The sequence below is a fragment of the Leptidea sinapis genome, chromosome 9 (assembly GCF_905404315.1).
Source record: "Leptidea sinapis chromosome 9, ilLepSina1.1, whole genome shotgun sequence".
NCBI lineage: Eukaryota > Metazoa > Arthropoda > Insecta > Lepidoptera > Pieridae > Leptidea > Leptidea sinapis.
The window spans coordinates 15800792-15823571 of NC_066273.1; the positions used below are offsets into that span (position 1 = coordinate 15800792).

General features: G+C 49.3%; 1 protein-coding gene across 1 annotated transcript; it reads right to left on the reverse strand.

The window, feature by feature from the left end:
• Nucleotides 1–521: 521 nt before the first annotated feature.
• On the reverse strand, nt 522–22528 carry LOC126966114 (uncharacterized). The gene is made up of 3 exons (XM_050809988.1): nt 21582–22528; nt 898–972; nt 522–525 (listed from the first exon to the last, which is right to left on the reverse strand). The coding sequence occupies exons 1-3, from the start codon at nt 22457–22459 to the stop codon at nt 522–524; spliced, it is 957 nt and encodes a 318-aa protein (XP_050665945.1). The 5' UTR covers nt 22460–22528.
• Between the last annotated feature and the right edge of the window lie 252 nt (nt 22529–22780).

The following is a 22780-nucleotide window of genomic DNA, read 5'->3' on the forward strand; positions in this document are numbered from 1 at the left end:
CACTGTTCTGTGCTCTTCAGTTTCACCTTTTTCGTCGTCATCTGGGAAGAATGTTCTAGCCAGTATTTCGGCGGACTCTCTTTCGTCTCTGAACTTTCCATCTACCCGTAGTGGTAGGTCTTCCTTCCTTTTTTCCGTTTTTCTGATGATTCTATTTAGTTTGTCCCACATCGTTTCTTTTTCCTGCTGGGTGCAAAACTCCTTCCAACTTGCAGTCTGTGCATCTCTAGCTTCTTTTTCATACTTTTGGTTAGGTTAGGTTAGGTTAGGTTAGGTTAGGTTAGGTTAGGTTAGGTTAGGTTAGGTTTTTTTTTTTTTTTTTTTTTTTTTTTTTTTTTTTTTTTTTTTTTTTTTTTTCCTAGTAGGCCTACCACCCTGGCAGCTTTCGCTCCAGGGCCGAGGAACTACTAAGACTCTACTTTCTCCCTCCCATTGATCGGTAGGGGTTGTGGGTGGGTTACTAATTTATTAAGTTTTTATTTATTTTATCGCTTACAAACTAACAATATTATTTCTAATACCTATCTGCTATTATATGAAATATTTACAGTTTTAATTACTTAATACTATCTTATTCTAGGCACGTCTACTTAAAGGCTAAGGTTGTATAACAGCCCCTATGCTTATGCATAGGGAACCGTTTTATACAATTAATGCTACTTCTAATAATAAATTTACATAAGTTTAACCTAACACTTTATTGTGGCTTTTGTATAATGTATACATTATTTACATTATACAGCCTATTCAATACTAAATATAAATATAAGAGAAAAGAAAAGAAAAAGAACACAAAACTAATATAATTATAATTTAAGCTGCTTAATATTAATATTGCTGCCGTTCCTAGGCAGCACATCCGCTAGGATTTTATAGCAGAACGACTGGAACAGCTGCCTAGTGGGTCGCGTTATGAGATGGGGTAGGTTTGCCTCTAGTACTGCCACTCCGCTCTGCAGTTCCAAGTCGAACCTCCACCGGCCAAACCTAGGGCAGTCGAGCACCAGGTGCAATGCGCTTTCGTCCGTTTGACCGTCGCATATACACACTGGGCTATCCTTCAGGCCAAACCGGTGGAGATACGCTGCGAAACCGCCGTGGCCTGTAATGACCTGGGCCATAAAAGCGGAGAAGGGCTCCTCCCGTACCAGCTTATAAGACACCTTTACGTCTGGCAGGAACGCTTTTGTAACACTTGCAGTTTGACCCGCGGTGTAGCGCTCCTGCCAGACGCCAAGGGTCCTGCCTCGGATGTTGCGGCGAAGAGTGGAGACCGGCACTCCATCGTATGCAGACCTCAACTTCGAATGGAGCGCCGCGTCCTTCGCCAAGTGGTCAGCCCTCTCGTTCCCCTCAATACCTACATGCGCCCGAACCCAGCGGAACCGAATGGTTTTACCCATATTTCGGGCCCGCCGGATAAGGTTTTTAATTTCGAAGGCTATCGGGTGGAACGAAGATCGATCCCTTAGCAGCTCCAGCGACGACCTGGAGTCACTAAGGATCTCGACCTTCATATCGGGCATCTTCAAGATGTCCTCGATAGCCTTCGAAATAGCGCACATTTCGGCTTGGAAGACAGAGCAATAATTCTCTAATTTGAGTTTTCTTGCTCTGACTTCCAGGCCTCGCCGCCTGTATGAAATTCCGGCTCCAACCCTGCCCTGTATCTTGCTGCCGTCGGTGTAGACCTGCAGATAACCCTCTCCTTCTCCTTGGTCACCCTGCACTTCTACCACGCCGGTTTCGGCCTGTGTCTCCTCGAGGCAACAGAATTCTACCTCAGGAGCGAGGGCTGGATGGGGAGCATCCAGGAAGCTAACCCGCTGTTCAGCCTTCCTGTCTGCCATACCATCAATGTCCTCGCCCCTTTTATAGCGGTACAGTTCTGCTGCCTCTCGGATTCTCAGGTCGAGTGGCAGGATACCTGACAGGATCAGCGTCGCACTCAAACTGGCGGTTTTGTAGGCCCGGCTGATCTTCCGCGCGAACCCACGCTGAACTGCGTCCAGCAACTTCCGCACTCCGACTTGATCTACGGCTGGGACCCAGACGCTTGAAGCGTATAGTACGATTGGCTCCACAGCGGCGATGTAGATGGTCCTGACCACCTCTGGGTTCAGACCCCAGGTTGTCTTAGCCGCCCTTGACAATTGGCCATAGATGGCCGTTGCCTTTCGGCAAACGTCAATGACGTGCGGCTTAAAAGACAACCTGTGGTCAATTATAAGACCCAGGATCTTGGTTTCAGTGACCATCTTTATGCTTTCGCCGCCCATGGTGATCTGAATTGGTGTTAGTTTCAGTTTTTTGGTGATCACCATGGCGTTGGTTTTGTGTGGAGCAAATCGCAGCTTGTTGTCCAAGCCCCAGTCGTAGACCCGCCGGAGGACGGAGTTAGCGGCCCGCGCGATAGTCTCCGGAGAGGAGCCCGAGAAGACGAGCACTACGTCGTCGGCGAAGGCTTGCACGCGCAGGCCCTCTTCCTCGAGGGCGCCCAGCAACGGATCAATCAGGAGGTTCCAGAATATGGGCCCCCCAATCGATCCCTGAACGCACCCTTTGGTCGTGGGCCTTACGCATTCGGCGCCCGCGTATCGAATAATGACCTCCCGGTCGTTGAGGTAGCTGCATACGGTGGAGTATAGGTTTCCCGGGCACTTCCTGGCGGCCAGCTGGTGTTTAATAGCTGGCCACCACGCTGTCGAATGCCCCCTCTATGTCTAGAGACACCATCAAAACTACCCTCTTTGCCCTGACCTCAGCTCTGATGTGCTCGACCAAGGCAAAGAGGGCATCTTCAGTGCTTCGCTGTGGCATAAATCCGAATTGGGCCGGATTTAGCGTCGGCAGTACGTGCCACTTAATCCGACGCACCATCATCTTTTCCAAAGTCTTACCGTGGACTGACAAAAGTCCAATCGGACGGTAAGACTTTGGATGATGGTAGTCGGATTTTCCCGGTTTGGGAAGTGTCACGACCGCCGCACGCTTCCACGGCTTCGGGAAGTATCCCACAGCGAGGCACCTGTTGGCTATCTCTAAGAAGAGCCGCTCATCTGCTTCAATGCTCTTGGCACTGATGTCAGCTGTGAACGCATCCGATCCAGGCGCTTTACGAGCGCTGAAATCGTGAACCGCCTCCCTGAGTTCCGCAAGGGTGAAGGGCGGATCGTCCTCTGTGCAGGATAACTCGCGCAGAGGGCGGTCCGCCTCTCTCCTTATTGCGGAATGTACGGGAGAGTCGTCCTCCACTCTATCGTCCGGGAAGAACGTAGCTGCAAGGAGTTCTGCACTTTGCTTGGGATCAAGAGTCACTCCGTCCCTCACAAGAAGTTTATCTTCTTGCTTTTTCGAGGTTTGACGGAGGACTCTGTAGATGCCGTCCCACAGGCTTTCGCCTGTTTGCGCGGTGCAGTACTCCTTCCAGCTATGGGTCTGTGCCGCTTGTGCGGCAGACTCATACTTTTCCCGGGCGTCGAGATACTGGCGGACGACGAAATCCCTCCTAATTGGGGCCGCGCAGCGGATGCGATTCTTCTTAGTAACCGCATCGCGCTTCAGGGCCCGAAGTTCGGAGGTCATCCACGGAGGTTCATATTTCAGCATTCGCTTCAGCTTTGGGATTGCGGTCTCACACGCTTGGCGAACCGCCTCCTGATACTCGATGACAACGTTTTCGATGTCCTCGGGGGCGGTTACGGCCGACACTCTTTCCACTCGGATCTGGCGCTTTTGGAGCTGTAAGATTAGTTCCTTTCGGAACTTATCCCAGTCTGCCTTGCGTGTATTATATATCCGAGTGGTTGGTGCTGGGCCGGGTGCTTTTGCACGGCCAGCGCGGAGTCCTATCCTTAGAGCGTTATGATCGGAACTGACCATGTCGGGGTCCACCTTCCAGGACTCCATCCTTGACAAGATACTTCGGCTGCACACCGTAATGTCGACTCTGCTTGTACAGAGCCGACCTCCCCGAACCACTTGAAATGTTGGTTCGGTACCGGTGTTGAGGATGTGCAGCTGGTTGTCGTCGAAGTATCCTGCCAATTCGGCTCCCCGGTGGTCCTCGTCTGCGCTTCCCCACCATGGGCTCCACGCATTGAAATCCCCTCCGATCACAACACTCAAGGTTCCCAACTTGGATCGGACGCTGGACAGACGTTCCAGGTATGGATCCAGGGGTTTGTCCCCTTCCAGGTAGGCGGACACTATTCCAAGTGTCCAATCGGAGAACTCTATGGTAATTGCCACTATGTTCTCCGACTGGAGGCTCGGGTCACACCTAACCTGGAGGTTTTTATCAAAGACCGCTATTGCGGCCTTTGCGGGATTGGTCTTACTAATCCCATGGTCCATCTGAAAGACGCGGACCCCCGGATACCGCTTCAAGGCACCTTGATTACCTGTGTAGGGTTCCTGCAGCAGTGCCAGGCTCACCTTCTGACTGACAGCTTCCGCCATCAGTTCATCGGTTGCCAATCGCTTCCGCTGCAGGTTTACCTGTATCATGTGCCTCGAAGCAGCATCCCTGGGCCCGCGACCACCTGGATTTATGACCGCGGTGCCCTCAGCAGTAACTCACACCGAGGCGGGCAATGGCATCCCATTTCCGCCTCACCGGACAGTCGCCGCTAAATGCACCGTGATCCGTCTTGTCCAGCTTAGCGTGTCGACAGTTGACACAGCTGGGCGGTTCTCCCGTGACATAGTCGGGGCATTCTGCTCTCACGTGTGGCCCCCCGCAGTGGCTGCAAAGGTCCGAAGACTCTTTGCAGTGGCGCCGCCCGTGTCCGAAGGCTAAACACTTCGAACACTGGATGAGCGGCGAGAAATCCTCCACCCTTGATCGTTTTAGATCGAGGTGGACAGACCCCCCGCCGACCATGCGGCGCCACAGCGGAGGGGCCACGCGCAAGACAAGATGCATAAGGTGCGGATTGCGGCACCTTCGACGGAAGCATGCCTCCGTCGTTTGTTGGTCTTTGTGGAGGCCTTCAAAGAGCTCCTTGTTCTGGGCCCTAAGGGCCGCAAGGACCTCCTCATCCTTGAGGCAAGAGAGGACATCCCTGATGATTATCATCGGGTTTTTCCCTCTCGCCTCTTGGACTTTGAGCCCTGGATTGGCCCCTAGCCGAGTCTTAACGGCCTCCACTTCACCTCGTGTGCCGCAAGTTAGCACCACCTTCCGGTTACGTACCATGCGGACGCTGTCCACTTTGGCACCGGTTTTTGTTGGGTCGACGGCCTTTCTTATTTTGGTGACCACATTGTCACTGGAATCTTCCGGTGACTCACTGGTCACCACAATCGAATGACCGGACTTGGCCGGTGCCTTCGCGGCCATCGCCGCGTAAGAAGGCGGTGCCTGGGCCCTTGCGGGCTCCTCTAGGAGCTTTGACGTTTTTGCTCCCAGATCGCGCACCTCTTCCAGCATCTTGACAGCATCTTTGTGCATCGTCTTCAGCTCTTCCAGAAGGGAGCCCATTTTCGCAGCGGGTGGGGGGGGAGATTTATCTTATTCATCTCCGCTATTACGTCGAATTCGACAACTCGGCGGAGTGCCTCCAGTTCTTTGCGCAACTCCGCCGTTTGCCCCCCCACATCTGATTTCTCAAGCCGCTCCGTCAGCAGAAGCATCTGCTCCATATGGTTGGACTCCCTCCTAGCGATGTCCTCCGCATGTCTACGTTGCAGTTGCTCGACCTGCAGAAGGACATCGCGCCGCGCACTGTTAACCTGAAGGGTGGCCTCGTAAAGAAAATTGAGGCCATCCATAACAGTTGCTCTTATGGAGCCTTTCAGGTTCCCAGACTTTTCTAGTTCCTCCTTGGCACGCTGGAATACCCCGTTCGCGGTCTTTAGAAGGGTCGCGGTCGGACTCTCGGGCTCCCCAATGCTACCACGCCTTCCTCCAGATGGCGGGGTGCGAAAAGCTGCATCCGCCTCCCTTTGGAGCGCCTGTGCCAGGGTGCCGCTTTCGGATTGCCTAGATCCCGATCCCGCCCCAAACTCGCTCCCGGAGAAGGTGGAACCCTCCCCAGCCTCGATACGACGGCAAGGTACTGTTTTGACCCTTCCGGGGTCCGAAGATGGCCTTTTCGCGGTCGCCGCGGAGATCGTTTCGCGGTCGGTGTTCCGGAGTGTTCGAGTCGATTTTGGATTGTATGTCGACGACATGGTGCTGGGGGAACGGCAGCTAAATATTATAACCAATTACAAAATAATTATAAAAACCTTAAATATATATACTATTATAATTTATCTACCTAGATCTAACTAATCTGGGAACGGTGTCAAAAGGAATATGGGGGGTGGGTGGGGGGGGGTGATTGTTAAGTGGGATTTATGGTGTTTTTTAATTTTACTAGATGCTAATGTGTATACTATAAAAGAATCCGGTGTCAAATTTGCAAACGAAGGCACTGTTTAAAAGATATAAATTATTAGGAATTTGAAAATTTCAAAAGTTAGCAAAATTTTGGGATAATTTATAAAAACTGGAATTTTGAAATTTTGAAAAAAGGGTTTGGTAGAGGGCTTTAAAAGGAAAAGGACCAGATATACACACTGTGTATATCCAGGCCTGGGGTTAAAAATGAGCTAGGACGCACCGTTCCCGAGATATCCCGGATTTTCAATCCAAATCTTCCCGGCGGGCTGGTGTCGCCTGGAGGTGTCCGATCGTGCTGTTCGAAGCGGCGGCTTATTCCTTGTCTTAGGAGCTTTCCAACGACGTAGCGCGCGCTGAGCTGCTCCTGCTGGATCCCCGACCTCGTGCCGCGTGGTTTCACTGAAAATTGGCGATAAAATCGCCACCAGTGGCCGGAAAAATCTGGATGAGGTGTCCAAAGATACGTCTCAATGAGACCTATCGTCCAATAAAATGAAAAGTATAGGTTACCGCTTTGGTTTTCTAGTTATTTACGTTTGAACGCTGCCTTTTGACGGTTATTAATGTTTTACTTGTATAACTTTTTTTCCCCAAGCTTGATCTGAGCGCACGATGTGTCGCTGTAATGAGCTTTTCACGGCGCGTCTGACGGTGTATCGCACTTATGGGGGCAACAACGGTATCACATACCTCGTGCCACGCCCTTTTTTCCTTTTTCCCGGATATCTCCCGAATCCGTGCTCGAAAAAATCTGGAATATGGCTCAAAATGTGCAGCTCAATGAGGCGCACCGCGCGCAATCAAGAAAAAGATGGGGAAAAGATCTTGTTAAGGCAGCGTTCGCACTTTAACACCACTTTTTTACACAATTTAAAGTTTTTTACACTTTTTTGTCACTTTGTTCACTTGGATTTTAGAAATATTTATATTGCTAGATCCGCCGTCGCGAGACGCGTCTTTTGATATGCCACACTAATAGATTTGCAACAAAAATACCAATAATTATATTTTACGATTGCGGAGCGACTCGAATTTACTGCGTACTCGTCAGAGGTGCGAAAGAGACTGAGGTTAGGTTAGGTTAGGTTAGGTTAGGTTAGGTTAGGTTAGGTTAGGTTAGGTTAGGTTAGGTTAGGTTAGGTTAGGTTAGGTTAGGTTAGGTTAGGTTAGGTTAGGTTAGGTTAGGTTAGGTTAGGTTAGGTTAGGTTAGGTTAGGTTAGGTTAGGTTAGGTTAGGTTAGGTTAGGTTAGGTTAGGTTAGGTTAGGTTAGGTTAGGTTAGGTTAGGTTAGGTTAGGTTAGGTTAGGTTAGGTTAGGTTAGGTTAGGTTAGGTTAGGTTAGGTTAGGTTAGGTTTTTTTTTTTTTTTTTTTTTTTTTTTTTTTTTTTTTTTTTTTTTTTTTTTTTCTGTCCGGGAGCTTTCATGTCCCGGCCCGCGAGCTAAACCCCCGATGTTAGTATCGGGGCCCTTCGGTATCTTTATTATCTTTGTAGTACAAACTTCAATTATTGACAATGTCTTATCCTTGTATATTTACATTTGGACTTATTCTATTTTGTTTCTTATAATCTAATACATAAATTTTAATGAACTCATCTTACAACGTCTGACAGTATATCAACTTAACTACTTAACTTATCTGTTTTTTTTTTTTTTTTTTTTTTTTTTTTTTTTTTTTTTTTTTTTTTTCAATATCTTTCTTTTTATATCTTTCCTTTGTAGTGTAGCATTTTCATATCTTTCTTTTTATCTTTATATATAATTTTTTTTTTTTTTTTTTTTTTTTTTTTTTTTTAATATTTTGTCTTACAATCTAGTACATTACTTTTAAACTTAACTTAATATTTCTGATATTATATAACTTAAACTTATCGTTATTTACATGTTTTCTATTAATACTTAACTAGTTTTATTTCTTTTTATTACTTTATTGACTATGCTTTTACAAAACTCTATAAATATACACTGATATTTCTTATTGCTAATTAAAATACTAACATTTTCTGAATTTATATCTATCTCTAGTTTTTGTTCCGTCTCATATCTTTCTTTAGCGTGAATTGGACACTCCAGTAGGACGTGTTCAACGCTTTCAGCCTTTCCGGGTTCGCATGGGCATGATGGGTTCTCTTTACACTTGAATCTATGCAAATATGCAGCGAACCCACCGTGACCCGTTAGTGTCTGGGTTAAAACTCCAGTCGTCTCTATTTTTCTAATAACTTTATATGCAATTATTGCATCCGGGAAGAACATTCTCGTCGTGCCTGCAGTGTCACTGTTTTTATATCTCCAGTTCCATTTTTCAAGCGACTCTAATCGTATTTGTCGCCTAACAAATGAAACTGGGCAGAGGTCGTATTCAGGTTTCTTTTTTGAATTAGTTGCCTCTTTTGCTAGCTGGTCAGCACGCTCATTTTCCAGTAGCCCTGCATGAGCTTTGACCCAGAAAAAGGAAACTGATTTGTTGTGTTTTTGCAAAGTGTATATGTATTTCTTTATTTCTATGGCTAGAGGATGGGTAGTGTGGTGACTGGTGATAGTCTCAAGTGCTGATCTTGAGTCACTGTATATCCCGAAGGTGCTTCCCGGGTTCCTCTCTATTTCTCTCATAGCTTCGCGTATGGCAAAAAGCTCGGCCTGATATACTGTGCAGTAGGATGACAGCTTAAATTTTTTACTTTTGATTTCATTGTCGTCACTCCATTCGGACAGTGCTGCTCCGACTTTGTCTGCTATTTTGCTGCCATCCGTAAATATGCGCACTTGTTGGTGTTTATTTGCTTCAACCTCATTTTGATTTTCTAGGCAAACGAACTTCAGGCTCATACGTTCCGCTGGGTGAGAAAGATTTGTGTAGGGCTCCCTCCGCTCTACCTCCCTGTCGCAGAGTGCTGGCTGGGGTACACCCCTCTTTGCCCTATACAGAACGGCTGCTTCGTGAATCCGTAGGTCTAGGGGGAGTATCCCAGCCAGCACCAGCGCTGCATTGAGGGAAACGGTCCGGTATGCCTTGCACAACTTTTGCGCGAAGCCTCTTTGTACAGCGTTTAGGTTCTTTTGAACGCAGATTTTATCTGCTGCTTCCGCCCACGCACCTGCGGCATATAAGATGACTGGTTCTACTACTGCTATATAGATGGTCCTTATTATTTCTGGATGAAGTCCCCAACTTATTCGGGCTGTTTTTGCTAATTTTTTATAGAAGATTAAGGCTTTTTTACATATATTTCCGACATGACTATTGAAAGTGAGTTTATTGTCTATTGTGAGTCCTAAGATTTTGACTTCCTTAACCATGCAAATGTCGATCCCTCCAATGTGTAGACGTGGGGTATCGTATTTGAGTTTGTTGGTAAAAATCATCGCTTTAGTTTTTTGCGGGGCAAATTTTAACTTGTTCCTGACACCCCACGCCCGCACTAATTCGAGAGCGGCATTAGCATGGCCTTGGATTTGACTAGCGGTATCTCCATCGAATAAGAGAACGACATCGTCTGCAAAAGCTTGGCAATAGTGACCGTTTCGTTGTAGTTCCTTAAGAAGCGGATCCAAGAGCAAGTTCCACAAAATAGGGCCTCCAATCGATCCTTGCACGCATCCCTTGTTTGTTGATCTCGTGACTTCTTGCCCCCCGTATCTTACATTCACCTGTCTATTCTGTAAATAACTGTCAATTATGCGTCTTAGATTGATTGGGCACTTTTCTTCGGCAAGACGGACTCTGATTGCCGGCCACCACGCGCTGTCAAAGGCTCCCTCTATGTCTAGTGATACTATTGTGATTATTTTGTGTTGCGCTAGCTTTGATCTTATTTGGTTGATTAGGATATAGAGAGAGTCCTCTGTGCTTTTTTGGGGCATAAATCCATACTGATGTTCACTTAATCGGGGTAGAATGTGCCATTTCAGTCTGTTTACTGTCATCTTTTCCAGAATCTTACCCATTATTGGCAGAAGTCCAATCGGTCTGTAGGATTTGGGCTCTGTATAGTTTTCCTTCCCGGGTTTCCTGAGAGCTACTATCGTTGCCTTTTTCCATATGACTGGGAAGTAGCTTAATTGCAGACATCTGTTTGCTAGTGCGAGGAAGATTTCGGGGTCATGATTTATGGCATGTTGACATATGTCTGCTGTTAGTCCGTCAGATCCTGGGGCTTTTTTGGGATTGAAACTCATTGTGGCTACTGCAAGTTCTGTCCGTGTAAACAGTGGGTCATAATATTCGTTGTCATCTGATGTGTTTACTTGCGCAGCCTGTATCCTTGTGCTTCTGTGATCTTCATTTTCAATGGTTTCGTCATCTACCGGGAAAAATGTTGTGGCTAACAACTGCGCGGATTCTGTTTGGTCTAGATATTTGCCTTCTTTTTTAAGTGGTAGGTCTTCTTCTCTTTTTTCTACTTTTTTGATGACTCTGTAAATTCCCTCCCAGAGCCCCTCTCTATCCTGTTTCATGCAAAACTGCTTCCAGCTGTCAATTCGGTGTTGTTGTGCCGTTTCTTCGTATCTTTCCTTTGCTTCCAGGTACTCTCCTACGACTTTTTCCCTTCGGACCTGTGCTGCGAATCGGATTCTGCGCCTCTTGGTGAGCGCTTCTGACTTCAGTCTGGCGAGTTCTTCATTCCACCATGGAAAGGCGGGTGCGGTTTTATTTGTTTTTAGTGGTATACTGTCATTACTCGCATCAATTATTACTTTCGTGTGTTTTTCTATTATTCGTTCTAGTTGTATTGTTGTGTTAATTTTATTAATTTCATGTATATTAATTTCATTTTCTTTAAGCAATTGGTCAACTTTCTCGTGGAATCGGGTCCAGTTTGCTTTTTTGCTGTTGAACTTCCGAGTGGTCCTGTTTATGGTACTGCCTTTAGATTTGGTAAGTGTTATTTTAAATATTATTGTGTTGTGGTCAGAACTCGTTAGCTGTGTGTCGACTCTCCAACCCTCAATTCTATTCCACAGGTCTTGTGTGCACGCTGTGATGTCTACGCTGCTGGTGTAAGATCTTCCACCGCGGACGGTGTCGTACGTTGGGGTATCGCCGTCGTTGAGTACCTGTAAGCCCATTTCCTCCAGTGTCCCAGCCAATTCGTTGCCCCTTGTATCCACTTCAGCGCTACCCCACCATAGGCTCTTTGCGTTCGCGTCGCCGCCGATGATCATATTTCGGCCAAATTTTTCGCAAATTCGTTTAAGTTGTTCTAGATATGGTTCTATAGGTTTTGGTTTAGGTTCGAAATAAAATGAGGCTACTGTGAACTCCCACGCTTTAGTCTTCATTTTTAGAACAACAATGTTGTGATTCGTGAACTCCGGGTATTGGGTAACCTCAATATTATCGTCGAATACTGCAATGGCCGCTTTCACAACACCGTGGTTTTGATCCGCGCATTGGAAAATCCTTACGCCATTATAATGCCTCATTTTGCCCAAGCCGCCCACGTATGGCTCCTGAATCATCGCGAATGCCATCTTTGTTTTAATGGCCTCAATAATCATTTCATCGGTGGCGAGTTGCTTGCGCTGGAGATTGGCTTGTGCTACGACGTACGGTTTATATCTTATTTGTGCGCCTGGAACAACCTTAGCAGTAGGCTATGGTGGCCCTGGCTAGAGCATCCCACTTTTTCCTTATCGGGCACTCATTACTGAAGGCATTGTGGTTGACCTTATCCGCTTTGGCTGTAACACAATTTATGCATGATGGTGCGTCTGCGGTAATCCAATGTTCACACTTGCTTTTTATGTGGTCGCCTCCGCAGTGGCTGCATTTCTCTTGCGTTTCTTTACAGAATCTTCGACCATGACCGTAGCCCAAACACATAGAGCATTGGACTAACGGTGATTGGTCCACGACCCTTACTCGCTGCAGATCTATGTGTACTACCTCGGCTTCGACCAGGCGCTTCCAAATTTTCGGAGAAACTCTAATGATAAGATGACTAGTCAGTGCGTTTCTAGTGCGTTTTTTATAGGCCAACTGCATTCTTTGTTCTTCATTGTCAAGTCCGTTGAATATACCTTTGTTTTGGTTTTTCAGCGCGCGCAGAACCTCCTCGTCATTGTTATAATTTAAAACGTCTTTAAGTATTATCAGAGGATCCTTATTTTTGATGTCTTCTGCTTTCATTTCCCCTGTTTTGTTAATCCTTTCTTTTATTTTCATTCGCTCTTCTTCTGTTTTGCATCCTATTATGATTTTCCTGTCTTTTGCTTTCTTAACACGTTCTACGGCTACCCCTCCTTCCTTTGCATTTACAGCCTTCCTTATTCGACTCAAAACGTCTTCTCCTGTTTCCGTTTCGTCATTTGAGGTAACGATGACCGAATGCAATGCTGCCTGTTCAGGGAGTCGTTTACTGGGTGCAGCCACTACATTTGCGTATGTCCTCCTCTCTATGTATTCTTTGAGATGGTCCAGTTTCTCTCCGTTTTCCTTAATAATTTTCGATTGTTCTTGAATTTTCATCAGTATGTCATCAATTTTTGGTTCTGTTTTCTGTATTTTCTCTTCCTCCTTGTTTTCGTCCTCACTCCCGCTCTTTTTGGCTATCTTCACCGAATCTACTTCCTTCACTAACTTAAGGAGGCGCTCTAAAATTTGAAGAAGGTCTGTTTTGTATTCCCTTTTTAAGTTGCCCGAGTTGTTTAAGACAGTTTTCCCTTTTTGTACACATGCAATTGCTTCCTTTATTCTTTCAGAATTTTTGCTGCTTTCTCGCTTTTGGGGTGTTATATCGATTGTAAACGTTTTATTTATTTGAGAGGTGCTCATGGTCTCTATTTGTATTGCCGGTTCACTATCACCGATGCTTTGTCTGACATTATTTCCCTGTGAAGGCTCAGCCTTATCTTGCATCTTTAGGGAGTCTCTCTCTCCTACTGGGGAAGCTTTTTTGGGGGTCCTCAACATATTTCGGGGTTGTATATTTTTAAAATAAGTTTTTTAGCTGATTTATTTGAAAATTATGTTTAGTGGTTTTAGAGGGGGGAGGAGGTCTGAGGGAAAATCCGTCGGGGCCAAACTGTTCCTCTTGATGAGAGGGTTCGTTTGAGCCCAAACTGGGGGGGTCTGGAAGCACAGGGGCCAAAGTTAGCCCTAGAGGGGGTGAGGTCGAAATTGCGGAGGGGGGGGGGGGAGGTTTCGGGGGACGGCCTATGGAGATATTAAAATAATTTTGTTGGTTTTTTTTAAAGGGGGGGGGGGGTCGTGGGGGAAATCCGTCGGGGCCAAACTGTTCCTCTCGATGAGAGGGTTCGTTTGAGCCCAAACTTGGGGGGTCTGGGAGCACAGGGGCCAAAGTTAGCCACTGAGGGGGTGAGGTCGAAAATTAGGGGGGGGGGGGGGAAGGTTTCGGGAGTCGGCCTATGGAAGTGTGTTTGGGGTTTTTTGGGATTTTGAGGGAGGGGGAGGTCTGAGGGAAAATCCGTAGGGGCCAAACTGTTCCTCTCAATGAGAGGGTTCGTTTAAGCCCAAACTTGGTGGGTCTGGGAGCACAGGGGCCAAAGTTAGCCCTAGAGGGGGTGAGGTCGAAAATGGGGGAGGGGGGGGGGAGGTTTCGGGGGACGGCCTATGGAAGTATTAAAAATAATTTGTTGGTATTTCAGGGGGGGGGGGTCGTGGGGGAAATCCGTCGGAGCCAAACTGTTCCTCTCAATGAGACAGGCAGTTTGAGACCAAACTCGGGGGGTGTAAGACCAACGGTACTTAAGTTAGACCCTAAGGGGAAGGGGGGGGGTCAAAGGGTGAATCTGCAGATTGCAATATGTACCTCTTGAAGAGAGGAGCAGCTTAAGCTCAAACTCGGGTGGTCTAAGTCCAGGGACTCCTGAGTTATTCTATATAATGCAATTTTTTACAATTTTGTCAGTCCGTCTGTGTGTAGGTTATGCTTAAAAATAATTCAATTTTAATATTATTGTGTTCACTAAAACGTGTCACCCTTAGCCGCTTCTTTGTGGAATGTTCTATTTTTAGAACAATTTCCGTTCACTTTGGAGACTTATTTGGACCCCTTAAAGTTGTCCAAAAAATTTAAATTAGGTGTCTCTTGAAAGGTGAGAGCTTAAACTAACTATTTTAATTATAATAATAAACCAGTATATTGGGGTTCAGGCCCGAGGGTGTACCAAGTTAATCCTTCGTGTTTTGTGAAATTTGGATTTAGTAAGTAAGATTTGGAGAAATTAGATAGGTATTTTGAAAATTTAAAAAGTGATTATAGATCAGGAGATGGTTGTCCAGACGGGACTTATTAAATTTTGTGGAAAAACAAGCGGAAATTAAGGAAAGAGGAAATTACCAACTTAATTGTGCGGTTGTTAACGCGGGAGGTTAACTTGGTAACACGTACAAAATTTTAAATTAAAGTATAAAAATTTCCAAAAAATTACTATGTGTAGGGTGTGCTGGTGGCTACGATTTCCCGGGTTGTCGCTGGTACAGCTGCAGGAGTCCTGGAGTTCTGGTCTTTGCAAAGTTACGCTTTTGCAAAACTGGCCGCAGGGGTCTCCTGGTTTTTCGGAGCTAAACTTGTGATACGTGTCTAGGTTCAGCTTGTCGAGCACTATCAGATGGAGGCAGTTGAGTCTTCTAGCACCTCAGGTCACGCCGTGCTGCACTATCTTGCGGATGGTACCTTTCCCCTTTGCTGGAAATTTCCAAGCGTGGGGTCAAAATGTGCCGCCCAACGGGGCGCAACTTTTAGCACTAGTAAAAAGGGGGGTTGTCGATCTTATTTCGGCGGCGCACTCACTTTTCACTTTTAAGGAGCAGTTTTTTGTCACTATTAGTCACTTTTTTTAATCTGATTTTCACAAGAACCGTATCGTTGGAATCTCTGTCGCGAGACGAATCCGTGGATATGTCACGGGGGAACTCCGGGGACTGTTCGACAAATGTCTTAATGTCGGGCGGTTCCCGGAAGTATGGAAGGAGGGACGCCTATGCCTCATCAAAAAGGAGGGTAGGCCAAATGATTCTCCAGCGGCTTACCGACCTATAGTCCTGCTGGATGAGGTTGGGAAGCTGCTGGAATGGATAGTGGCCTCACGCCTAAGTCGCCACCTCTCTGCCGAGGGCCCGGACTTGTCCGAACACCAGTTCGGTTTTAGGAAGGGCCGCTCGACGCTTGACGCCCTCACTGGACTGAGGGCTCATGTTGAGAGTGTGGTGGCGGATGGTGAGAGGGCGTTGGCGGTCTCCTTGGACATAGCCAACGCCTTCAACAGTCTCCCGTTCGGCGTAATTGCTGAGGCACTCGACTTCTTCGAGGTGCCCTGGTACTTGCGCCGAATAGTGAAGGACTACCTGGTTGGGCGCCGGGTGGCCTACGTGGCGGGAGACGGGAGGATGAGGCGGCGTCCCGTAGAGTGCGGAGTCCCGCAAGGGTCGGTGCTGGGTCCGCTCCTCTGGAACATGGGTTACGACTGGGTGTTGCGAGGTGCGCTTCTACCCAACATGCGCATCTTCTGCTATGCAGACGACACCCTGGTGGTGGCCCAAGGGGGGTCCTTTGGGGAGGCAGCCTTACTGGCCTCGGTCGGGACCTCCCTTGTTGTCGAGCGGATCAGGCTGTTGGGGCTCAGGGTGGCGTTAAGTAAAACGGACGCCATCCTGTTCCACGGCCCAAGGAGGGGCCCACCCCCTGGCGCTTTCATCGAGGTGAACGGAGTGCGTGTCCCGGTGGCCCCCTGCATGAGGTACCTAGGCCTTGTGCTGGATGGCCGTTGGGGCTTTGAGGCGCACTTCAGGCACCTCGGAGAGAGATTGATTGGGGCGGCTGGAGCTCTCGCGCGTTTATTACCAAACGCGGGGGGGCCGTCCCAAAGCGTCAGGAGGCTGTATAGTGGGGTCCTGAAGAGCATGGCTCTGTATGGGGCCCCCATCTGGGCAGATGCCTTAAACAGAAAAGGCAATGGGTCACTCCTCCGCAGGCCGCAGCGAGTGATAGCGAACCGCATAGCCAGGTGCTACCGGACGGTATCATTTGATGCGGCTTGCGTTATTGCGGGCACTCCGCCCTGGGCCTTGGAGGCTCGCATGAGCGCCGCCCTATATCGCCTTAAGGCGGAAATGGGCGGCGAAATTTGGAGGGAGCGCGAGGCGTCTATAAGGCGCGCGGCTGACGCTGCCATTATGCGGCAGTGGCAGGAGGAACTTGAGTCCTCCCAAGTGGGCGCGCGCACTATAGGCGCCATTCTTCCAGTCCTAAGTGACTGGAAGAAAAGACGAAAGGGAGAGATCTCCTTCCGCCTGGCACAGGTGTTGTCGGGCCATGGCTGCTTTGGACGATATCTGTGCCGGGTTGTGAGGAAGGAGGTATCGCCTCGGTGTCATCACTGTGATGACACCGAGGAGGATACGGCCGATCACACCCTCCGGATTTGCGCCGCGTGGGAAACGAGGCGTCAAGACCTGAGGACAGTGATCGGCCAGGACCTCTCGCTGCCTGGCATGGTCAAGAGCATGCTGGACAGCGAGGAGTCCTGGAAGGCGGCTTCCTCCTTCTGCGAGCACGTAATGCTACAGAAGGAGGAAGCCGAAAGAAACAGAGAGAGGGCATCAGTTGCCCTTCAGAGGGCAGCAGGGCGGGGCAGGAGGGGGAGAGGGGTCCAAGAAGACCTATCAACCCCAGCCCCTAGCAGCCAGTAGAGGGCCACTGATGGCCTCTTCCCCGAGGTTCTCCGGTGAAATGCCCTGCAAAGATCCCGGAGAACCTCTCAAAAAGGGGAACTCTCTGCTTTCGAGGAGGTTTTAGTGGGTATTACCAAACTTGGCCAACTTCTAGCTACGTAGAAGATAGTCTAAGTGGTTGAGTCCCACACTCCCTGTGCCACATAGTGCACAGGGGTAGTACGTAAATGTATTTCCTCCTCGTTAAAAAAAAAAAAAAAAAAAAAAGGTTAGGTTAGGTTAGGTTAGGTTAGGTTAGGTTAGGTTAGGTTAGGTTAGGTTAGGTTAGGTTAGGTTAGGTTAGGTTAGGTTAGGTTAGGTTAGGTTAGGTTAGGTTAGGTTAGGTTAGGTTAGGTTAGGTTAGGTTAGGTTAGGTTAGGTTAGGTTAGGTTAGGTTAGGTTAGGTTAGGTTAGGTTAGGTTAGGTTAGGTTAGGTTAGGTTAGGTTAGGTTAGGTTAGGTTAGGTTAGGTTAGGTTAGGTTAGGTTAGGTTAGGTTAGGTTAGGTTAGGTTAGGTTAGGTTAGGTTAGGTTAGGTTAGGTTAGGTTAGGTTAGGTTAGGTTAGGTTAGGTTAGGTTAGGTTAGGTTAGGTTAGGTTAGGTTAGGTTAGGTTAGGTTAGGTTAGGTTAGGTTAGGTTAGGTTAGGTTAGGTTGAGTGCGGGGTGCTCCCTTGGTGGCATGGGCGGCTGAGCTGGGCCTCGTCGTTCTAAACACCGGGGGAGTAGCGACGTGCGTGAGGCCTCAGGGGGCATCGATAGTTGACATTACCCTCGCCTCCCCTGAGGCGTCGTGCAGGGTCACTGGCTGGCGGGTGGTGGAGGATGTGGAGACCCTGTCGGACCATAGGTACATCCGACTGGGGGTCCTCACATCTAGCTGTTGCCCGGCTCCTGGTGTCCCACCGGAGGGGGTGAACTCGGCCTTCCCGAGATGGGTGATTAGTCACCTTGATCGGGAATTGGCCGAGGAGGCGGCGATCATAAGATCGTGGCTCAGGCCCGGAGGCCCAGCTATGACGAATGACGTGGAAGCGCTGGCTCTTGACTTTAAGAGGGCGATGAAGTCCCTCTCAGACTCTTCGATGCCACGTTGGAAGAGGGCCCCGCGCAGGACGGCTGTTTTCTGGTGGTCACAGGAGCTAGCCGTCCTCCGCACCGAAAGCATAGGGGCCCGTAGGGCCTATTTGCGGAGTCGGCGTCGGAGAGGCGACACGCCTGAAATGATGGAGGGCCTTCGAACGGTATATTATGACCGAAAGAGGGCTCTCCAGTCTGCGATCAGGCAGGCTAAAGAGAAGGCTTATGAGGACCTTCTCGATAGCCTGGAGAGGGACCCGTGGGGGCGCCCTTACCATTCAGCTCGAAACAAGTTGAAGGGTGGGGGGGCTCCGCTCACGGAGGTCTTGGAGCCAGCGCTTGTAGAGGAAGTGGTCGCGGGGCTCTTCCCCGCCGCAGTGGACCTGATCCCGCCCAGGATGCGGGAGCGGGAGGTTATGGAAGAGGCGACAGGGGAGGTCCAGGGCGTGACAGATGTGGAACTGGGCCTCTGCCTTGATCGCCTCAAGACAAGGAGGAAGGCTCCGGGCCCGGACGGTATCCACGGCCGTGTCCTGGCCCTGGCCTTCCCACATGTCGAGGGGGAACTCCGGGGACTGTTCGACAAATGTCTTAATGTCGGGCGGTTCCCGGAAGTATGGAAGGAGGGACGCCTATGCCTCATCAAAAAGGAGGGTAGGCCAAATGATTCTCCAGCGGCTTACCGACCTATAGTCCTCCTGGATGAGGTTGGGAAGCTGCTGGAATGGATAGTGGCCTCACGCCTAAGTCGCCACCTCTCTGCCGAGGGCCCGGACTTGTCCGAACACCAGTTCGGTTTTAGGAAGGGCCGCTCGACGCTTGACGCCCTCACTGAGCTGAGGGCTCATGTTGAGAGTGTGGTGGCGGATGGTGAGAGGGCGTTGGCGGTCTCCCTGGACATAGCCAACGCCTTCAACAGTCTCCCGTTCGGCGTAATTGCTGAGGCACTCGACTTCTTCGAGGTGCCCTGGTACTTGCGCCGAATAGTGAAGGACTACCTGGTTGGGCGCCGGGTGGCCTACGTGGCGGGAGACGGGAGGATGAGGCGGCGTCCCGTAGAGTGCGGAGTCCCGCAAGGGTCGGTGCTGGGTCCGCTCCTCTGGAACATGGGTTACGACTGGGTGTTGCGAGGTGCGCTTCTACCCAAGATGCGCATCTTCTGCTATGCAGACGACACCCTGGTGGTGGCCCAAGGGGGGTCCTTTGGGGAGGCAGCCTTACTGGCCTCGGTCGGGACCTCCCTTGTTGTCGAGCGGATCAGGCTGTTGGGGCTCAGGGTGGCGTTAAGTAAAACGGACGCCATCCTGTTCCACGGCCCAAGGAGGGGCCCACCTCCTGGCGCTTTCATCGAGGTGAACGGAGTGCGTGTCCCGGTGGCCCCCTGCATGAGGTACCTAGGCCTTGTGCTGGATGGCCGTTGGGGCTTTGAGGCGCACTTCAGGCACCTCGGAGAGAGATTGGTTGGGGCGGCTGGAGCTCTCGCGCGTTTATTACCAAACGCGGGGGGGCCGTCCCAAAGCGTCAGGAGGCTGTATAGCGGGGTCCTGAAGAGCATGGCTCTGTATGGGGCCCCCATCTGGGCAGATGCCTTAAACAGAAAAGGCAATGGGTCACTCCTCCGCAGGCCGCAGCGAGTGATAGCGAACCGCATAGCCAGGTGCTATCGGACGGTATCATTTGATGCGGCCTGCGTTATTGCGGGCACTCCGCCCTGGGCCTTGGAGGCTCGCATGAGCGCCGCCCTATATCGCCTTAAGGCGGAAATGGGCGGCGAAATGTGGAGGGAGCGCGAGGCGTCTATAAGGCGCGCGGCTGACGCTGCCATTATGCGGCAGTGGCGGGAGGAACTTGAGTCCTCCCAAGTGGGCGCGCGCACTATAGGCGCCATTCTTCCAGTCCTAAGTGACTGGAAGAAAAGACGAAAGGGAGAGATCTCCTTCCGCCTGGCACAGGTGTTGTCGGGCCATGGCTGCTTTGGACGATATCTGTGCCGGGTTGTGAGGAAGGAGGTCTCGCCTCGGTGTCATCACTGTGATGACACCGAGGAGGATACGGCCGATCACACCCTCCGGAATTGCGCCGCGTGGGAAACGAGGCGTCAAGACCTGAGGACAGTGATCGGCCAGGACCTCTCGCTGCCTGGCATGGTCAAGAGCATGCTGGACAGCGAGGAGTCCTGGAAGGCGGCTTCCTCCTTCTGTGAGCACGTAATGCTACAGAAGGAGGAAGCCGAAAGAATCAGAGAGAGGGCATCAGTTGCCCTTCAGAGGGCAGCAGGGCGGGGCAGGAGGGGGAGAGGGGTCCAAGAAGACCTCTCAACCCCAGCCCCTAGCAGCCAGTAGAGGGCCACTGATGGCTTCTTCCCCGAGGTTCTCCGGTGAAATGCCCTGCAAAGATCCCGGAGAACCTCTCAAAAAGGGGAACTCTCTGCTTTCGAGGAGGTTTTAGTGGGTATTACCAAACTTGGCCAACTTCTAGCTACGTAGAAGATGGTCTAAGTGGTTGAGTCCCACACTCCCTGTGCCACATAGTGCACAGGGGTAGTACGTAAATGTATTTCCTCCTCGTTAAAAAAAAAAAAAAAAAAAAAAAAAAAAAGGTTAGGTTAGGTTAGGTTAGGTTAGGTTAGGTTAGGTTAGGTTAGGTTAGGTTAGGTTAGGTTAGGTTAGGTTAGGTTAGGTTAGGTTAGGTTAGGTTAGGTTTTTTTTTTTTTTTTTTTTTTTTTTTTTTTTTTTTTTTTTTTTTTTTTTTTCCTAGTAGGCCTACCTCCCTGGCAGCTTTCGCTCCAGGGCCGAGGAACAACTAAGACTCTACTTTCTCCCTCCCATTGATCGGTAGGGGTTGTGGGTGGGTTACTAATTTATTAAGTTTTTATTTATTTTATCGCTTACAAACTAACAATATTATTTTTTAAATTTTTCCTTATTTACTAAACATATGATCTTACAGCTACGAGTTTACCTACTCAACATATTCTTTCATTATCACTTATGAATCTAATACCTATTTGCTATTACATGAAATATTTACAGTTTTAATTACTTAATACTATCTTATTCTAGGCACGTCTACTTAAAGGCTAAGGTTGTATAACAGCCCCTATGCTTATGCATAGGGAACCGTTTTATACAATTAATGCTACTTCTAATAATAAAATTACATAAATTGACCTAACACTCTATTGTGGCTTTTGTACAATGTATACCTTATTTACACTATACAGCCTATTCCATACTAATTATAAATATAAGACAAAACACGAAACTAATATAATTATAATTTAAGCTGCTTAATATTAATATTGCTGCCGTTCCTAGGCAGCACATCCGCTAGGATTTTATGGCAGAACGACTCGAACAGCTGCCTAGTGGGTCGCGTTATAAGGTGGGATAGGTTTGCCTCTAGTACAGCCACTCCGCTCTGCAGTTCCAAGTCGAACCTCCACCGGCCAAACCTAGGGCAGTCGAGCACCAGGTGCAATGCGCTTTCGTCCGTTTGACCGTCGCATATACACACTGGGCTATCCTTCAGGCCAAACCGGTGGAGATACGCTGCGAAACCGCCGTGGCCCGTGATGACCTGGGCCATAAAAGCGGAGAAGGGCTCCTCCCGTATCAGCTTATAAGACACCTTGACGTCTGGCAGGAACGCTTTTGTAACACTTGCAGTTTGACCCGCGGTGTAGCGCTCCTGCCAGACCTCAAGGGTCCTGCCCCGGATGTTGCGGCGAAGAGTGGAAACCGGCACTCCATCGTATGCAGACCTCAACTTCGAACGGAGCGCCGCGTCCTTCGCCAAGTGGTCAGCCCTCTCGTTCCCCTCAATACCTACATGCGCCCGAACCCAGCGGAACCGAATGGTTTTACCCATATTTCGGGCCCGCTGGATAAGGTTTTTAATTTCGAAGGCTATCGGGTGGAACGAAGATCGATCCCTTAGCAGCTCCAGCGACGACCTGGAGTCACTAAGGATCTCGACCTTCATATCGGGCATCTTCAAGATGTCCTCGATAGCCTTCGAAATAGCGCACATTTCGGCTTGGAAGACAGAGCAATAATTCTCTAATTTGAGTTTTCTTGCTCTGACTTCCAGGCCTCGCCGCCTGTATGAAATTCCGGCTCCAACCCTGCCCTGTATCTTGCTGCCGTCGGTGTAGACCTGCAGATAACCCTCTCCTTCTCCTTGGTCATCCTGCACTTCTACCACGCCGGTTTCGGCCTGTGTCTCCTCGAGGCAACAGAATTCTACCTCAGGAGCGAGGGCTGGATGGGGAGCATCCAGGAAGCTAACCCGCTGTTCAGCCTTCCTGTCTGCCATACCATCAATGTCCTCGCCCCTTTTATAGCGGTACAGTTCTGCTGCCTCTCGGATTCTCAGGTCGAGTGGCAAGATACCTGACAGGATCAGCGTCGCACTCAAACTGGCGGTTTTGTAGGCCCGGCCGATCTTCCGCGCGAACCCGCGCTGAACTGCGTCCAGCAACTTCCGCACTCCGACTTGATCTACGGCTGGGACCCAGACGCTTGAAGCGTATAGTACGATTGGCTCCACAGCGGCGATGTAGATGGTCCTGACCACCTCTGGGTTCAGACCCCAGGTTGTCTTAGCCGCCCTTGACAATTGGCCATAGATGGCCGT